We start from the raw sequence: 14,266 nt of genomic DNA, 5'->3' as shown, positions 1-14,266 counted from the left end.
TGGAATTTGCATAACTTTTGATATTCGTATTTTAGTTCTTTAAAAATGCAAATCAATATATTTATATTTCCTTCAATAAGTATTTTATAAAGTACAGAAGCGAAAGTGGTGTTGTGTAATTCAAGTGATATGTTTAGTGTTCGGTTAATAACTGTTATCGTGTGAATGATGGAGTTTGCAACGTTAATATGGGATATTCAGAATGTCATGGACATACGATGACAACAAATGTAACGTGTACTGACTGGCCTCTGTATTTCTCTGATGGCGCAGTCTAGTATTTTTCGAATACATATGCTAAAGCTTGCTCTTATCCTTTGTGGATGTGGAATGATTCTCATCATATTGCTGACTGATGGTAATGCTGTATTCCCTTTGCGTAACTCCTGGAGAAAAGATTTAACCTTATTAAAACACGATTTATTTTCAAGCGATCACGTACAGAAGAAATTCGAAGCAATAGAAAGTTTTCGCGTGGTTAGAAATGTTACTGTAGATTGTAATATAGTGGAATGCATTGATGTACTTTTGTTATTTACTCGAGCTAATGAAATACCTGGCTTAAAGCAAAAATTTTCTACATGTGTGTCGTCTATATTAACGCACACGGTAACCCCTCAGCGACTGCACGTTATAACAGATGACAGCAGCTTATCTGTTGCCAAGCAGATTCTTCACGATTTTTCCGCTATTGCAAACTCTGATGTACAGGTAAGCAATATTTTATCATTTTAGGAAGGAAAGATTGTTTTTAATTGGGAAAGTATTCATTATAATTGATAATTTGGTATAAACCGCTCAACTTGCGACTTTGTGTGTAATAGCTACAGTGGCGTCAACAGCACATTGACCCTGAATTGCTAACACAAATTCAGTATCGGGAACAGTACAGCACTAGTGAAATTTGACTTTATTTATTAAAATTTTTTTTATTGCATAAATTTTACAGAAAAAATTTATCATTAATATAAATGCTATCTTCAAAACGGAATTTGGGAAACTAATTGCATGATACAATTCATTTCAGTATTTTTTACACCCAGATGTTATTTATTTTTGTGGGACCAATATATGATGGTCTTAGTCGGAAAGTGAGGTGTCGATTTTTATTTTTTAATCAGTCCAACGCAGTAAAGTCTTCAAAATCTATAGCACATCAGTGTCCTGTGTAAGCAAGAGATTAAAAAAGAAAGCAGACATCTGGTGATGTATTTCATTAACAACTGAAGGTTGTAATTTTCAAGGAAAATGGTATGAGGGAGTCTGGACCAAAAAATGGGTCTAAATTTTTTTATCTTGAAATGAAAACAAGAATGAAAGAAGAGGAAGAATTGATTCATTAACTCTGAAGCTGGACAGTAAATGAATGATAACCAATATCTGCTTGTGTTCTTACAGGCTTAGAAAGAAGGTGGAGGGATGATGGTGAACAGCTCAGTAGAACTTTGCCTATAAAACCTACAGATGAAGTATTTTCATGAATGATATTTTACTGAATATCATGAAATTAATGATATTAACACCAGACCACCATCAAGCATTTGAACATTTTTAGGAAAGTTTTGGTGCACCACCTCAAGTGTATGTATAATATTTCAGGAGCAGATTTGGGATTTAAATAGTGTTTATAGTTGTATAGAAGGCAGAGTCTTAAGTGGAAAATGCTTAGTTTTTTGGAGATGAAAGAAGCTGTGGATGCAATGCACTTGTGACAGGAGGCTAGAGATGTAAGTCAGTGTAAGAAGAGAAAGTTGACCGTTTTTAGTGATCAGGGTATTTCAAAGGTAAGAAGAAGTGAAAGGAGACTTTTCTTAAAATAAGACCATGTTTTGGTACCATTGAGGTTCACAAGGTTATCTATCCTACTGAAGAATATCAAGAATATTGGTGCATTGGCTTTAATCATGACACTCCAAATGATTATGTACTAGAGTGCATTATCATCATGAGAACTATGGATAGCATTTGTGGTCAGCATAAGAAGTACAGGAGAAAAAGTGGAAAGTACAGACTTTGTGGGGGGGGGGGGCATCCAAAGAAACGAAGCCATCTACCCTGACACGTAGTGAATGACCAGATAGGAAAGGACACTATAATCCAATTATGAAAAGGGGAGATGGCAGATGCCAATTGTGCAAAGAGGAGATGACAGATCATAAGATGGTAAACTGGTGATAGAATGCTGTGCCATATTCCTTGACAGTGTTGAGTGTTGGCACCATTTGCATGAATTTCTCCAAGTCTTTCCAGGACATATGACCAGAGGTGGGTAGATGGCTAGGAGATCTATTGTAGATTAAATGGTAGAATTTATATGGCTGATCACTAATCAGTTGTTGAGCCTCCAGATAGTGGTGAAGTTGGTAGTTCATGCCTTTCTCTGTGATTTTTGAGAGAATTGAAACAAGAGCAATGGATAGGTGTAATGGATGATTTTACAACCCCTTTTTTTTTGAATATAAGCTTGTTTACAAGATGTGGAGTACATGCCAGATTAGTATGAAAAATTGAAAAGCTAGGTGTTATTCTGAAGTTTTAAGTGCGGCTGGAAGAACATTAAGAAAAATAAAATTAATGGAAGTCATATGTTTTTAGATTTATTTGTATAAAATTTTACCCAGTGGCACAAACAACATAACACAAGAATCAACAATGCAAACACACCAGTCACATGTGAATAATAATAACATGGTCCAAACTGTAAGTCCTGATAGTGGTGTGAGCATGTGTGTAGTGAAGATTGATTCCAATCATAATAATTTTGCCTCCTGAGATGGGAGGAATGAAGCAGCCTTTTCTATTTTAGATAATAAGTTGATATATATATGATGATATCATCATCAGATGAAATCTGATGATATCATCAATCCATTGTTATTTAGGTTGGTATTGTGGTTGTTTTTCCTCTTGTGGAATCCAACCCAGTGCTTTTGTCCATTGTTGATCTTGTCTTCAAGTAAAGTCCAGCCATTTGCCATTTCAGATGTTTCAATCTTGCCATGATGTCATAGACTTTGGTTTGATTTCTTATCCATGTATTCCTTGTGTGATCCAGTCTTGTGATACCAAGCATACTTCTTTCCATACTAAATTGTGTTGTTCTTAATTGGAGGCCTTGTGTAAGCTCTTCAAGATTCTTCTGGTAATTTTTTCTGATGATAAAGTAGAAAAGGCATGGAGTAAATTGTCCTTAGTATTCTCATAGTTGAGCATAGCAAATTACTATTTGTCATATTCATCTGTGTAGGAGTTGGGGAGAAGAATGATTGAAGTCTCTTATTCTTAATGAAGTCTTAATTAACTCCATGTGCTCTGCAATTAATGATTAATTGTTTTGAAGAAACCAAATCGTTGGGAGTTAGACCTGGCAGAAGTTGCAAACCAATCAGTTCATAACAAGTGAATGAAGTTGTTACCGCCATTGTGGAACAGGCCATGGACAATAACAGCATTGGTTCCTTCAGTGCACTTGCTGTATCAAGACACATGGATGTGTCTTACATAACTGTCTTGAAAATTCTGTGGAAGATTCTGCATCTGAAGCTGTAAATACCCAAAATTGCTGGATATGGGCTATGCAAAATCCACATGCAATCCAACAAATTCCTATGCATTCACTCAAAGTTACTGTATGGTTCAGGTTTACAGCTTCTTTTATCATTGAACCATTCTTCTTTGAGGACAGCACCAGTAGGTTCCTGTGACCTGCTCAGTTACTGACAAGGGGTATCGCAATATGATAAACAATTTTGTTGTGGCACAGCTATGACGGTGCCTGTGCATGGATTCAGTCATTTTCATGCAGGATAAGTTCTCTCCACACATTGGTTGATCCATATAGGATTTTTTTTTTTTGAGAACATTTCACAGAAGCCGAAGTGATCAGCCATGCCTTTCCTACTGCATGGCTGCCTCGTTCACCTGATCTCGACTCCCCTGTGACTTCTGGCTCTGAGGATTTCTCAAAGATAGGGTTTATCAGAGTCATCTTGATAACTTGCCAGGACTGAAAGACAGTATAATGCAACATGTGCCCAACATCAGTCCCAACCAGCTGCATTCTGCCATTGAACACACTGTGTAAAGGATGTAGTTTGTGGCATACCAGGAAGGACAGCACATTGAACAGTACAGCCCATTCACTTCCATAATGGAAGTGAATAAAAATGTGTTATTTATGCTTTTGTTGCTTTTCTCCTTCTTACTATGCACACACACAGAGAAAAATGACTGCATCTACATTCAGTGCTTCATACAGTATCCCTGGTGGTAAAATTTGGAACTACCCCCCACCCACCCACCCACACACACACACAGATATTGCTTATTGCTTCTGCATGATAACTGTGTGCATCATGCACAATGTATTCCTGCAAAGTTTCACAGTATTTGGATCACTGGGTGACACTCCACAAGGCTTTAAGCAGGGATACTTTAATTTTGATCATGATATATATATATACAGGGTGTTCGGGATAAATTTGACAGTTTCGTAAGGAAAAAGAAAATCTTCTTTGTATCTATTAAATTTAATGAATTGACAAAAAAACATTACAGGCAGAGTTAATTACAATACTATCAACAAGATTTACTCAAAATAACCACCATTAGCATCGATCACAGCTTCAATTCTGCTTCGGAACCTCGAACAAGCTGATGCTACAGTCTCCCTGGGAAGGGCCGCAAAAACTGTTTTAATTTTATCCATTAACTGGGCTTTTGTATTACTGGAAGTGCGATTGGTGTCTTTTTCAACTGCGCCCCATACAAAATAATCCATGGGGTTAAGGTCTGGGGAGTTTGGAGGCCAAACATTTGGACTGGTGAAGTCGTAGAAATTTTCAGACAACCATTTTTGACTTTTCCCAGAGGTGTGGCAAGGGGCCGAATCCTGCTGCCATACATACGGCCTACCATTGGCTACCCTTGTTATCCAGGGCTTGACTACAGTTAGCAACTCCACGAACAAAGCCCGAATTCCAATGCCAGGGTTCTTCAACACCTGTTCCTGCAGATTTGCGAGGAATTCTGCTGTACGAACGCAATCAGATCGTCTGCTAGGGATCTTTCTTCTTGCTACATCCTCGTAGTCACCATTGCAAGTCTCTAGTTCATGCCTGATTGTTTTTACTGTATTCAGGGAGCATTGGGCAGCAGTCGTAATATCCTTATTTTGATGGCAGGCACGAATCATCATGATACAAGTTATTCTCTTCCATGATTCAGGTGGGTTCCAGCTATCCATCCTTTCTGACATCTTGTATATGAATGAAGAAGGGTCCAAACTTTTAAATGAAGAGAAGTGTGTGTTAATACATGTAACTTACGGAAAAATATAATTAATTATAAATATGTCAAATTTATCCCGAACACCCTGTATATTGCCATTTTGAATAAATATGATTATATTTATTTTTAGGTATTCCTCTACAATGTGGAAAGTATTGTAGAACCTATCCGTGATGTGGTCAATTACATGAAACCTCATTTTAGCTATAAACCTGGAGCTTACTATAGTGATGCACTGTTTTTTCTCTCTATTGCAATTCATAGAGTATTTCCTCATGACAGATTAATTATGACAGATGTCGATGTACAGTTTTTCTCTGATATTAAGGAATTGCATTATCACTTTGACAGTTTTGGAAGGAATGCAGTTGTGGGACTAGCATGGGAGCAACAACCAGTCTATCGCCACTTGGTACATGAATATAGACAACAGAATCATGATACTAGAATAGGTAGCCCTCCACCAAAAGGGCTACCAGGTTTCAACAGTGGTGTGTTACTTTTGGATCTGAAACGAATGAGAGAATCATTATTGTATAACACTGCCATCAATTCTACATCTGTTGAAATGTTAACTAAAAAGTACAAATTTAAAGGTCATCTGGGAGATCAAGATTTGTTTTCTCTTCTTAGTTTTGAATATGAAGATCTTTTTTATGTTTTACCATGTGGATGGAATAGACAACTATGTCAATGGTGGAAATATCATGGCTATAGTGAAGTATTTAGCCAGTATTTTCAATGCCATGAAAAAATTCATGTTTATCATGGAAACTGCAATACTCCTATTCCTGATGGACCCTCTTAGTTAACAATTCTTAACCAGGTTTGGTGCCAAAGAGAGGAGAGATTTAGATTCTTTTCACCAAGTTATTTAGTGCCACAATTCATAAAATATCTTTTTATAAACGTTGTTTAAGCTATAAAGATTTTAAACCGAAAATTTAATTTGTAAGTTTTCCTTTTTAAAGTTTACTGATGAATACTAATTAGTTAAACTGCCATTCTGTTCATGGTGAAAATAGTGTACAAAATAGAAATGTTTATAATGTTAATATGTATACACCTTAGCTTTTCATTTGTTATATTTTGTTCCTTCATGTAATCCTATTTATATATGAGTCGTTTTTCTATATGTTTAAATACAGCCATAAGTCACTAAGTAAACATGTAGATTTCAAAACTAATAATGAGAATGTTGTTTTTCTGAATTTTCTTTTATTAGAATTAAAAGGAAAATTCTGCAGTTTATGTATTGTGAAAAACAATAATACATTTAATTAAATTTGTTAATTTTTATATACAGTTTAAAGAAGAGTTAACGCACATTGTTGCTTATCACTTTTTTTATGGACTTCTGACTATTCTACCTTTCATTGTATGCTGTTGCAAGGATTTATTAGAAAAATGCTTCGTACTTGTATCTCACTGGTGTGATTATGCATAAATATTTTAATTTGCTTTATCACTGATTTGTGTAGTTGCGATTATTAATGTGAATTTTATGTGCCACAAGCTACCATTCGAAGTACAACACAAAGACCTTTATGGTTGGTGGGTATTCCACTAGTTTGTTATTAACACAATGCTCCTATGAGGATTAGCAGTCTAGTAAATAGTCTTGGATATATAATATGAGCTGTGTTACTTAAGATTCAGAAAATACTAGAAATTCCAGGTCGTTAATGGGTAGAGTAATTATGAGTGTATTGTACTTGTTGAACAAGAAGAAATGCAGATTATACTAAGCTAATGAAATGATTTATATTAACCATAGACATCGGTATTCACATTAAAAAATTGCAATATGTGTATTCTATATAATCACATTCTTACAGATTCTTAGCCTATTATCTTTTTGTTTTTAATAAGATATGATAACAGGAAAGGAAATAATCGGCTAAAAATTTCAAGTCGTGATGTCACTAGATTTTTTAATATGTTACCAAAATGCTAATAAAGAATGCATGCAGTATGGTACCATGCATTGTTTAGAAGAATAAGGATGACAATTAAACAATAAACATTTTTGGAATAGTAGAATAATATTACATAGAATTAATTTGGTATCTATAAATGCTAAAGGTTATTTACAACATAACATTATAGAAAATTACTACTCATTGTATGCAAATTGCTGTTGTCATATTGACTCTAGAGTCAATATGACAATATTTCAGTGAATTTCGAGGATTCACTGGAAGGAAAGCATCCCTAACATATTTAACAGTTTGTTTTTAGAGCTCATGTTTGTTGACTGCAATTAGCTTCAAGATAACCCCATGTTCTCTCTCTCTCTCAAATTAAAAATTTCCCCTGTATTTATATTAGAAGATTCCACTACATCTTGTGTGTTTCTTTCTTATTTCTTCTATCTTTTTATCCATCTTTTAAGCTCATATACCCTTAATCTGTTTTCATCCATTGTGGAATATAGGTAGCCATATCCAAGCACCATAATATAGATGTGGTTTTATCAGTCTTCTAAATGGAAGTTCTAAGTGAGTGGTGTGTGTGTTTCTCTTCTATGTGGCAGGAACTTCAGTTCCTGTCCAGTCTCCTGCATAGGGATGGCTCCAGCCTCATAATTTATTTGTTGCTTAGTTGAATGATTGGTCAGCATCTCTGCTTTCTAACCCCACAGGGAATAAAAAGTCCATTGTGACATGGATATTTGTGAATGTCTAGGTAATGGATGATTTTCACTGAACTGTGAGAGACCGCTACTTTTATTGGATATTGGAGACCTTAATTGGCTTGGAAGTGCCATTTTTTGGTTTCTAGAGATAGGGTTTCCAAGGGTCATACTTTCATTTCCTATCAATATCACAAGTTTATTTTGTATCCCCCTGTCTGGCTCTGTTGTCACTTTATCATAAAATGCAAACAGTTTGTTGAAACAAGACCTGTCCTTAATGTCATGCTGCCCTCTGTGGAAGGTCACATCCTCATTCATCCTGTCTAATTCCTTAGTCAGTCACCCACAGTCTAGATATCAGCTGCATCTTTTCTAGCTCCTCCTTGAGTAAACAGAAGAACTATTTAGCCTTCCCACCACTCACTTAGAACTCTGATCATGTTGAAACATCTTTAACACCTATGCTAATCTAACTAATCCCACTTGTCCATTTTATCCTTTTGTCTAATTTTTTTCACAACACACACACACACCTCTGTTTCTTCCTAGAATATATTTTCTGGAATCACTATATAATTCTGAGATTTCTGCGGCATTTGTCACTCTTCTGCCAATCATATTTGTTAGTTTTATTCTTCCATAAAAATTCTGCCTTTTTCTCCACATAAATGAAAAAACTCTTAGGATGTGCCTCTTCAGTTCAACTAGCTTTTTTCACATCTTACTTTACCTTCGTTACCATGGCTGTCACTTACCTAGCCTGCACTTCATACTGCTTTTGAACAGTATAATGAAGACAAACTACAATTAATGGAATATGATAGTAGAATCAGACACATTAGTATGGCCAACATGCCTCCTGTTTAGGATGCAAGGAACCTGTATATAAGGGCTTTTCAGTTAAAGGTGAGTCAGCTGGTCTTGGATTCAGGTAGCAGGATTTTTTACCTCACAAAACAGGCAAATCACTTGTGTATAGGCAGCTGGACAAAACAAATCTGATAAGTACTTATTATGTATTTAGTAAAAACACGCCCAATAAGACATTCAGACATCCTGACAAATGTTTTTCAGACACTGGAGCAAAATGTTCAAATATTACAACAGGATTCTAGTCAACTGTAACAACCATTATAACACTTGTCTGTTGAACAAACTGTAAATCCGCTTTCTTTCTTAGCTTTAAGATACCTAGGGTTTGACAGATTATGCAAAACCCTACTTGTCACACACAGAAGCAAACTTTTTTTTTTTTTAATATGTCCCAGTAAAAGTTTCATAAAGTGTTTGATGTCGTGTGGTTGGAGATATTTTTATTTGGCAACTCCTGGAGATACCTTTATTTCCTCTCTCCTTTCCATCATAATGTATCACTCTTCTGCTTCCCCATCCCTTGCATATTCTAATCTTTGCTAAATTCTGAGTAATATGCAGTTCTGTCAAGGACAAAAAGAAATGTTATCTGAGAGTTTTATTCAAAGGACTTACAGGTTTCTAAAATAGACAAACTAGACTGAGAACACATGCACTGGACAAGACAATATCATGGTGCATCGTGATCTTATTTCTCTTATCATAATTCTAAACAAATAAAACCTTAGTAATGCAGTTTTTTGTATCCTGGGGATTTCTTCGATTAATTGTCATCCCTATTAGATTTTGCTGAAGTACTGTATTATTAACAAACAAGTGATATATTCACTAAATATAATTAATTTGAGTTAGATAAGTATTTGCTAAGAAACTTCAAAATATTATGATATAAATCATTATAATTTGAAAAAATGGACAAAGTAAATGATTAGTGCTGAGTAGCAAGTCCTCTCCTTCTCATAATAACATTGATTTTTAATCATTAGTAGTTTATTCCTCTGTTACAAGAACTACTAACTTTCTAAGCTCCAATAATGTCACATGTTGAAGCAAATTTACATATCATTATAGAACAATGTAAGAAAAAAGACATAATGAAATAATTAATGGATGAAAATTCGCACCCCTGCTAACTACACTCTTGTTCAATATCCAAGGATGATCCCTAGTTTTCCAACCACCAGACTTATTTGGAAAAATTTCCTCTATATTAATCTTGTAAAAAAACCCTTCAGTAATTTGTATGTCTCAATCGTCTCACCTTCCTGTCAACCAGTTTCTGTAACCCACAAATCTTCAACCTATCCTCATAAGGTGCATTCCATAGACCTGTTACCATCTTGGTCACTCATCTCTGGAATCCTCTCCTCATCCCCAAAAAATCCAATAATCTGCTAATTGGGATATTCTTCGGTAATCAAGCAATCCGGTGAGCTGTTTTAGCCACTTCTGTAATATGCCTGCTGAACTTTAAATATTCCTATCCACTAACGCCTCCAAATCCTTGGCTCCACCAATTTCCTGTGCTACAGTTCCATCAATGTGGTACACAACTGGTAACCTTTTCACTCCAAAATACACAACTCCTTTGCCACATTAAATTGACATTCATTCTCCTATGACTGTACTGTCAGTCTATCTTAATTGTCCTGCAAAATTTTAACTTCATCTTTACTGACTATTGCTCTACCAATTTTACATCACTGGCAAACGACTGAATAGTTCACTGTAAGTGTCCTCCCCTGATGAGTCTTTGGACTCCTTGTCCAAAGACTCATCTTGGAAGTGTAACGAAATAATAATAAGATAATAATAGTTCCTCTCAGATCCATTTCTATATCGTTAATGTAGAAATTATATAGTAGTGACCCAAATACAGAGCCCTATGGCACTCCACTAGTCACAGGCCTTCTACTGGACTGCTCCTGGATAAACTACTCTCTGGTATCTCTCCCATCAACCATCCTCTTATACTGCTATTTATTGATTAGAATTTCATGTGGTGTAACAATTCCTGCCAAAAGCCTTCGCAAAGTCCAGCAGTATCACTGTAAACACATTACCTTTATCAAACTCAGCTGTTACTATTATAAAAGGTGAGCACTGAGGCACGACGTACCCTTTATAAACTCATGTTGTCCTCCATATGTATCAAGTTCTTATATATCCATTCCTGCATTTTACTCTTCTCCAATACCTTGACTGTGACTTCTGTGATGATCAGTTGGTAATTTGAAGCCTCCTTTATGCAATGGACTATTTTTACCCTTTTTCCACCCCTCCTTAGGACTAACCCAAAGCTGAGACTTAAACAACATGGTTAAAGGCAGTGTGCCGATTTCCTGGCAACTTCTCAGAAAACTTATGCTGATATACCATGTAATCCCATAGCTGTATTCACTTCAATGTCCTGTAATATCCTATGTACCTCCCATTCATTTACCTGTATTTCCATATAAGCCATTGCCTCTCATGTTATTGCAATATCTTCACCTTGATGATATATTCTTGCAAAGTGTTCACTTAGTAATTCAACTATTTTACCAGATTCAGTTACCTCCCTATCATTATACAAGTGTTATCCATTTTAATTATTTTGTTATGTACATATCGTAGTGCTGTAATATATGCTGTATTTGCATATTAAGTATTTAGTAATTAGATATGAATTTTCTTTAATTTGAACAGCCTCCTCTGCTACAATCAAGAAGCAACCGATTTTAACCTAAAAAAAAAAACTTATAAATGATTTTATTATAAGGTACAAAAATACTTTTATACCTTATAATAAATAATTTCACTGATTTTGTTCACAAATTTTGATTTGAACAAAACCATTAAAGATTTTTGATTGAACATTGAAGATACTTTTTACAGACTTGGCTCACTTGAGTCCACTCAGCAAATTTGATTTTTCATTTTCTTTGACAATTTATTTTGCAAGATTTTTTATTTATTTATGTTTTGGCATTTGAGATCACATTGGCTGTCAAGAACTATTTAATTTTTCATATCCCTTGTTATGTGCTGCTCTTCTCAAAGGGTAGCTTGCCACTTATTGCTTAGTACCTATTCTATCAGTATGTGCTGTCAGTTATATAGGCACTTAAAATTATTTATTCTGTTGCATATGTTGATGTATAAAATAGCAACATTTTGTTGTTGTGTACTGTCAGTATTTAGTATTTGTTTTATTTCTTCAAAAATAAGTGCTTTTCTAGAATCATCTTCCATTTAAGTAATCAATGTAATGAATATTAGTCCTTGTCTAATCAAGAATCAGAAAGAAATTACAATTTGACTGTTTATTTAGATACAAGAGAAATCTGATACAATAATGCAGTTTATAATGTATACCTAGATTTGTTCCCTCTCATTTGTATTTTACTGTTAGTCATTTTCTCATGTCATTGTACATTTTAGTTATCATTGAAATGTTTGTCTTATATCTTAACTGTTCATGGAAAAAAAAAAAAAGCATATAGTAGTTTTAAGACATTAATGAATAGAATATGAACTAATTTTTTTTTGTATGTAACCATACAATGGAAGCCAGAATATTTGCATCTATTTAATTTGAATAACACATCCATATATGTCCACAGAGTCCTTGGCACATAATCTCTTGTGCTAAACTTTGTTGAGTGGGGAGGGGATAAAGCTTTAGGTATTTGTTCTACATAGTCCTTTGCTTTGCCAGGAATTAGTTGGATTTTCTGAGTTAGTAAATAAATTATAAATTAACACTAGGTTACTGGTATTGCAATCATACTTTTATATCTGTTAAATATTTATGCTAGAAGAACACCCTTTAGTGAATATCAAAGAATAGTATATTAAAAGCAATAAAATCAAAGTATAAGTCTGATAAAACAAATAGCTAGAGTACCCCCCTCAAAAAAAGGGGGGGTTGCTATGTCCGTATTTTCAAATTTTATGTAGCAGCGCATCTCTATCTTAGGACATATATAATATATATATTGGGAATATTTTCATTGTGCTCCATTTCATTAAATAAGTGTCGCAAATAGCTAACCTTCATAAGTATTTTAATCATTTAAATATCAGTAAATTAATGAGTTGTTACTTAGACATTTCTTGGACCCCATTGTCACAATATTTGTTTCCCAAAATTTGGAAAAGTTCAAAATTCTGTTTTGTGTGTGTGTAATTGATGTCAAAGCACTTAGTATAATTAATGTTGCATTTATCCTACCATACATTTGCTTAAATATTACTAAACTTAAAATATTCTATAGGTTTTTTTATTGTTTTAATTCTGAATTAAAAGGGGGTATATAAATATACAGTATTATTTAATGCCAGCAGACAAACTGCGTTTGCTTGCTTGGTATAAAGGTTTTTGGTTACCTTGAAAGCTGAAAGCTTATGAAATTGCACTCTTTTGGCAAGATTTACATTAGTATTGCATTAAAAGGGGTGCACAATTTACCCAGAGTGCATATTTGTCTTTTATTAATGCTTTTAATTGGGAGTTTCATAGGCCTGACAACTATTTTGTACCATAGGTTCTCATTAGAGTCCAGGCCAAAACCTATATCTCAGTAGCTCATATGGTAGTTACGTATTTTGTGTAATTTTTTACAATTAATGAAGAAAAGAGCTTAAAAAGCTTCCAAACAGCTTAAAAAGAACTCTATCAGGGAGGATTTGGATATCCATTATTTCATGGCATAGCTTGTCTAAAATAATAAATATTTAGTATCTTCCTTTTTAATAATGTGCAGTGCTAAGCGGAAGCATTTTAGCTTCTTATTAATTATGTGTTGAAGCAATTGAGAATACATTTGCCACAAAAACATTCAAACATGAGCTGTTGAGATATTCTGAGTTACTGACTCTCAACAGGACTGATAAAAGGCAAGTATATGAATTCTTAAGCAGAATTTCTTTGACATTTTTTATGCCATTCCCAGCCACAAAAGATTATATTCTGTGGCATATATAGTACAGTAGTCCCCCCCCCCCCCCGTTATCTGCAGGGCATACGTTCCAAGACATCCCATGGATAGTACCGAACCCTATATATACTGTTTTTTCCTAAACATACATACCTATGATAAAGTTTAATTTATAAATTAGGCACAGTAAGATATTAACAATAACTATTAATAAAATAGGACAATTATAACAACATAACTGTAATAAAAGTTATGTGAATGGAATCTTTGCAACCTCAGCATGCGTTATTTTTATTATTATTATTTATTTATTATTTTATGAAGTCATAAAACTAGTTCTATGACTTCATAAAATAATTTTATGAAGTCATAGAACTTGCACCTTTTTTTTTTTTTTTTTCACTTAAAAGAAGCACTTTATGGCTTCTCTTTGGCATATCCAAATTGCCAGCATCACTACTCTTGTGCTTTGGGACCATTATTAAGTAAAATAAAGGTTACTTGAACACAAGCATTGTGATACCGTGACAGTCGATCTGAGAAC

The 14,266-nt window shown here is 34.4% G+C and overlaps 1 protein-coding gene across 1 annotated transcript; it reads left to right on the top strand.

Moving 5' to 3' along the window:
- LOC150109392 (xyloside xylosyltransferase 1-like) lies at positions 1 to 6,284 on the top strand. The gene is made up of 2 exons (XM_090407849.1): positions 1 to 711; positions 5,420 to 6,284. Exons 1-2 carry the CDS (start codon positions 265 to 267, stop codon positions 6,095 to 6,097), a joined length of 1,125 nt encoding a protein of 374 aa, XP_090263975.1. The 5' UTR covers positions 1 to 264; the 3' UTR covers positions 6,098 to 6,284.
- The last annotated feature ends 7,982 nt before the right edge of the window (positions 6,285 to 14,266 follow it).

Source organism: Typopeltis vanoorti, chromosome 2 (genome assembly GCF_054136105.1).
Source record: "Typopeltis vanoorti isolate ZY-2024b chromosome 2, IOZ_Tvanoo_1.0, whole genome shotgun sequence".
Classification (NCBI taxonomy): Eukaryota; Metazoa; Arthropoda; class Arachnida; order Uropygi; family Thelyphonidae; genus Typopeltis; species Typopeltis vanoorti.
Note: the sequence above shows the minus strand (reverse complement) of the source record. Positions and strands in the feature narration are given on the sequence as shown.

Excerpts from the sequence above, each read along its gene's own strand:
- LOC150109392 (XM_090407849.1), top strand. The coding sequence starts at position 265 with ATGGCGCAGTCTAGTATTTTTCGAATACATATGCTAAAGCTTGCTCTT. Across the intron at positions 712-5,419 it reads TTGCAAACTCTGATGTACAG|GTATTCCTCTACAATGTGGA; the intron begins GTAAGCAATATT and ends ATTTATTTTTAG.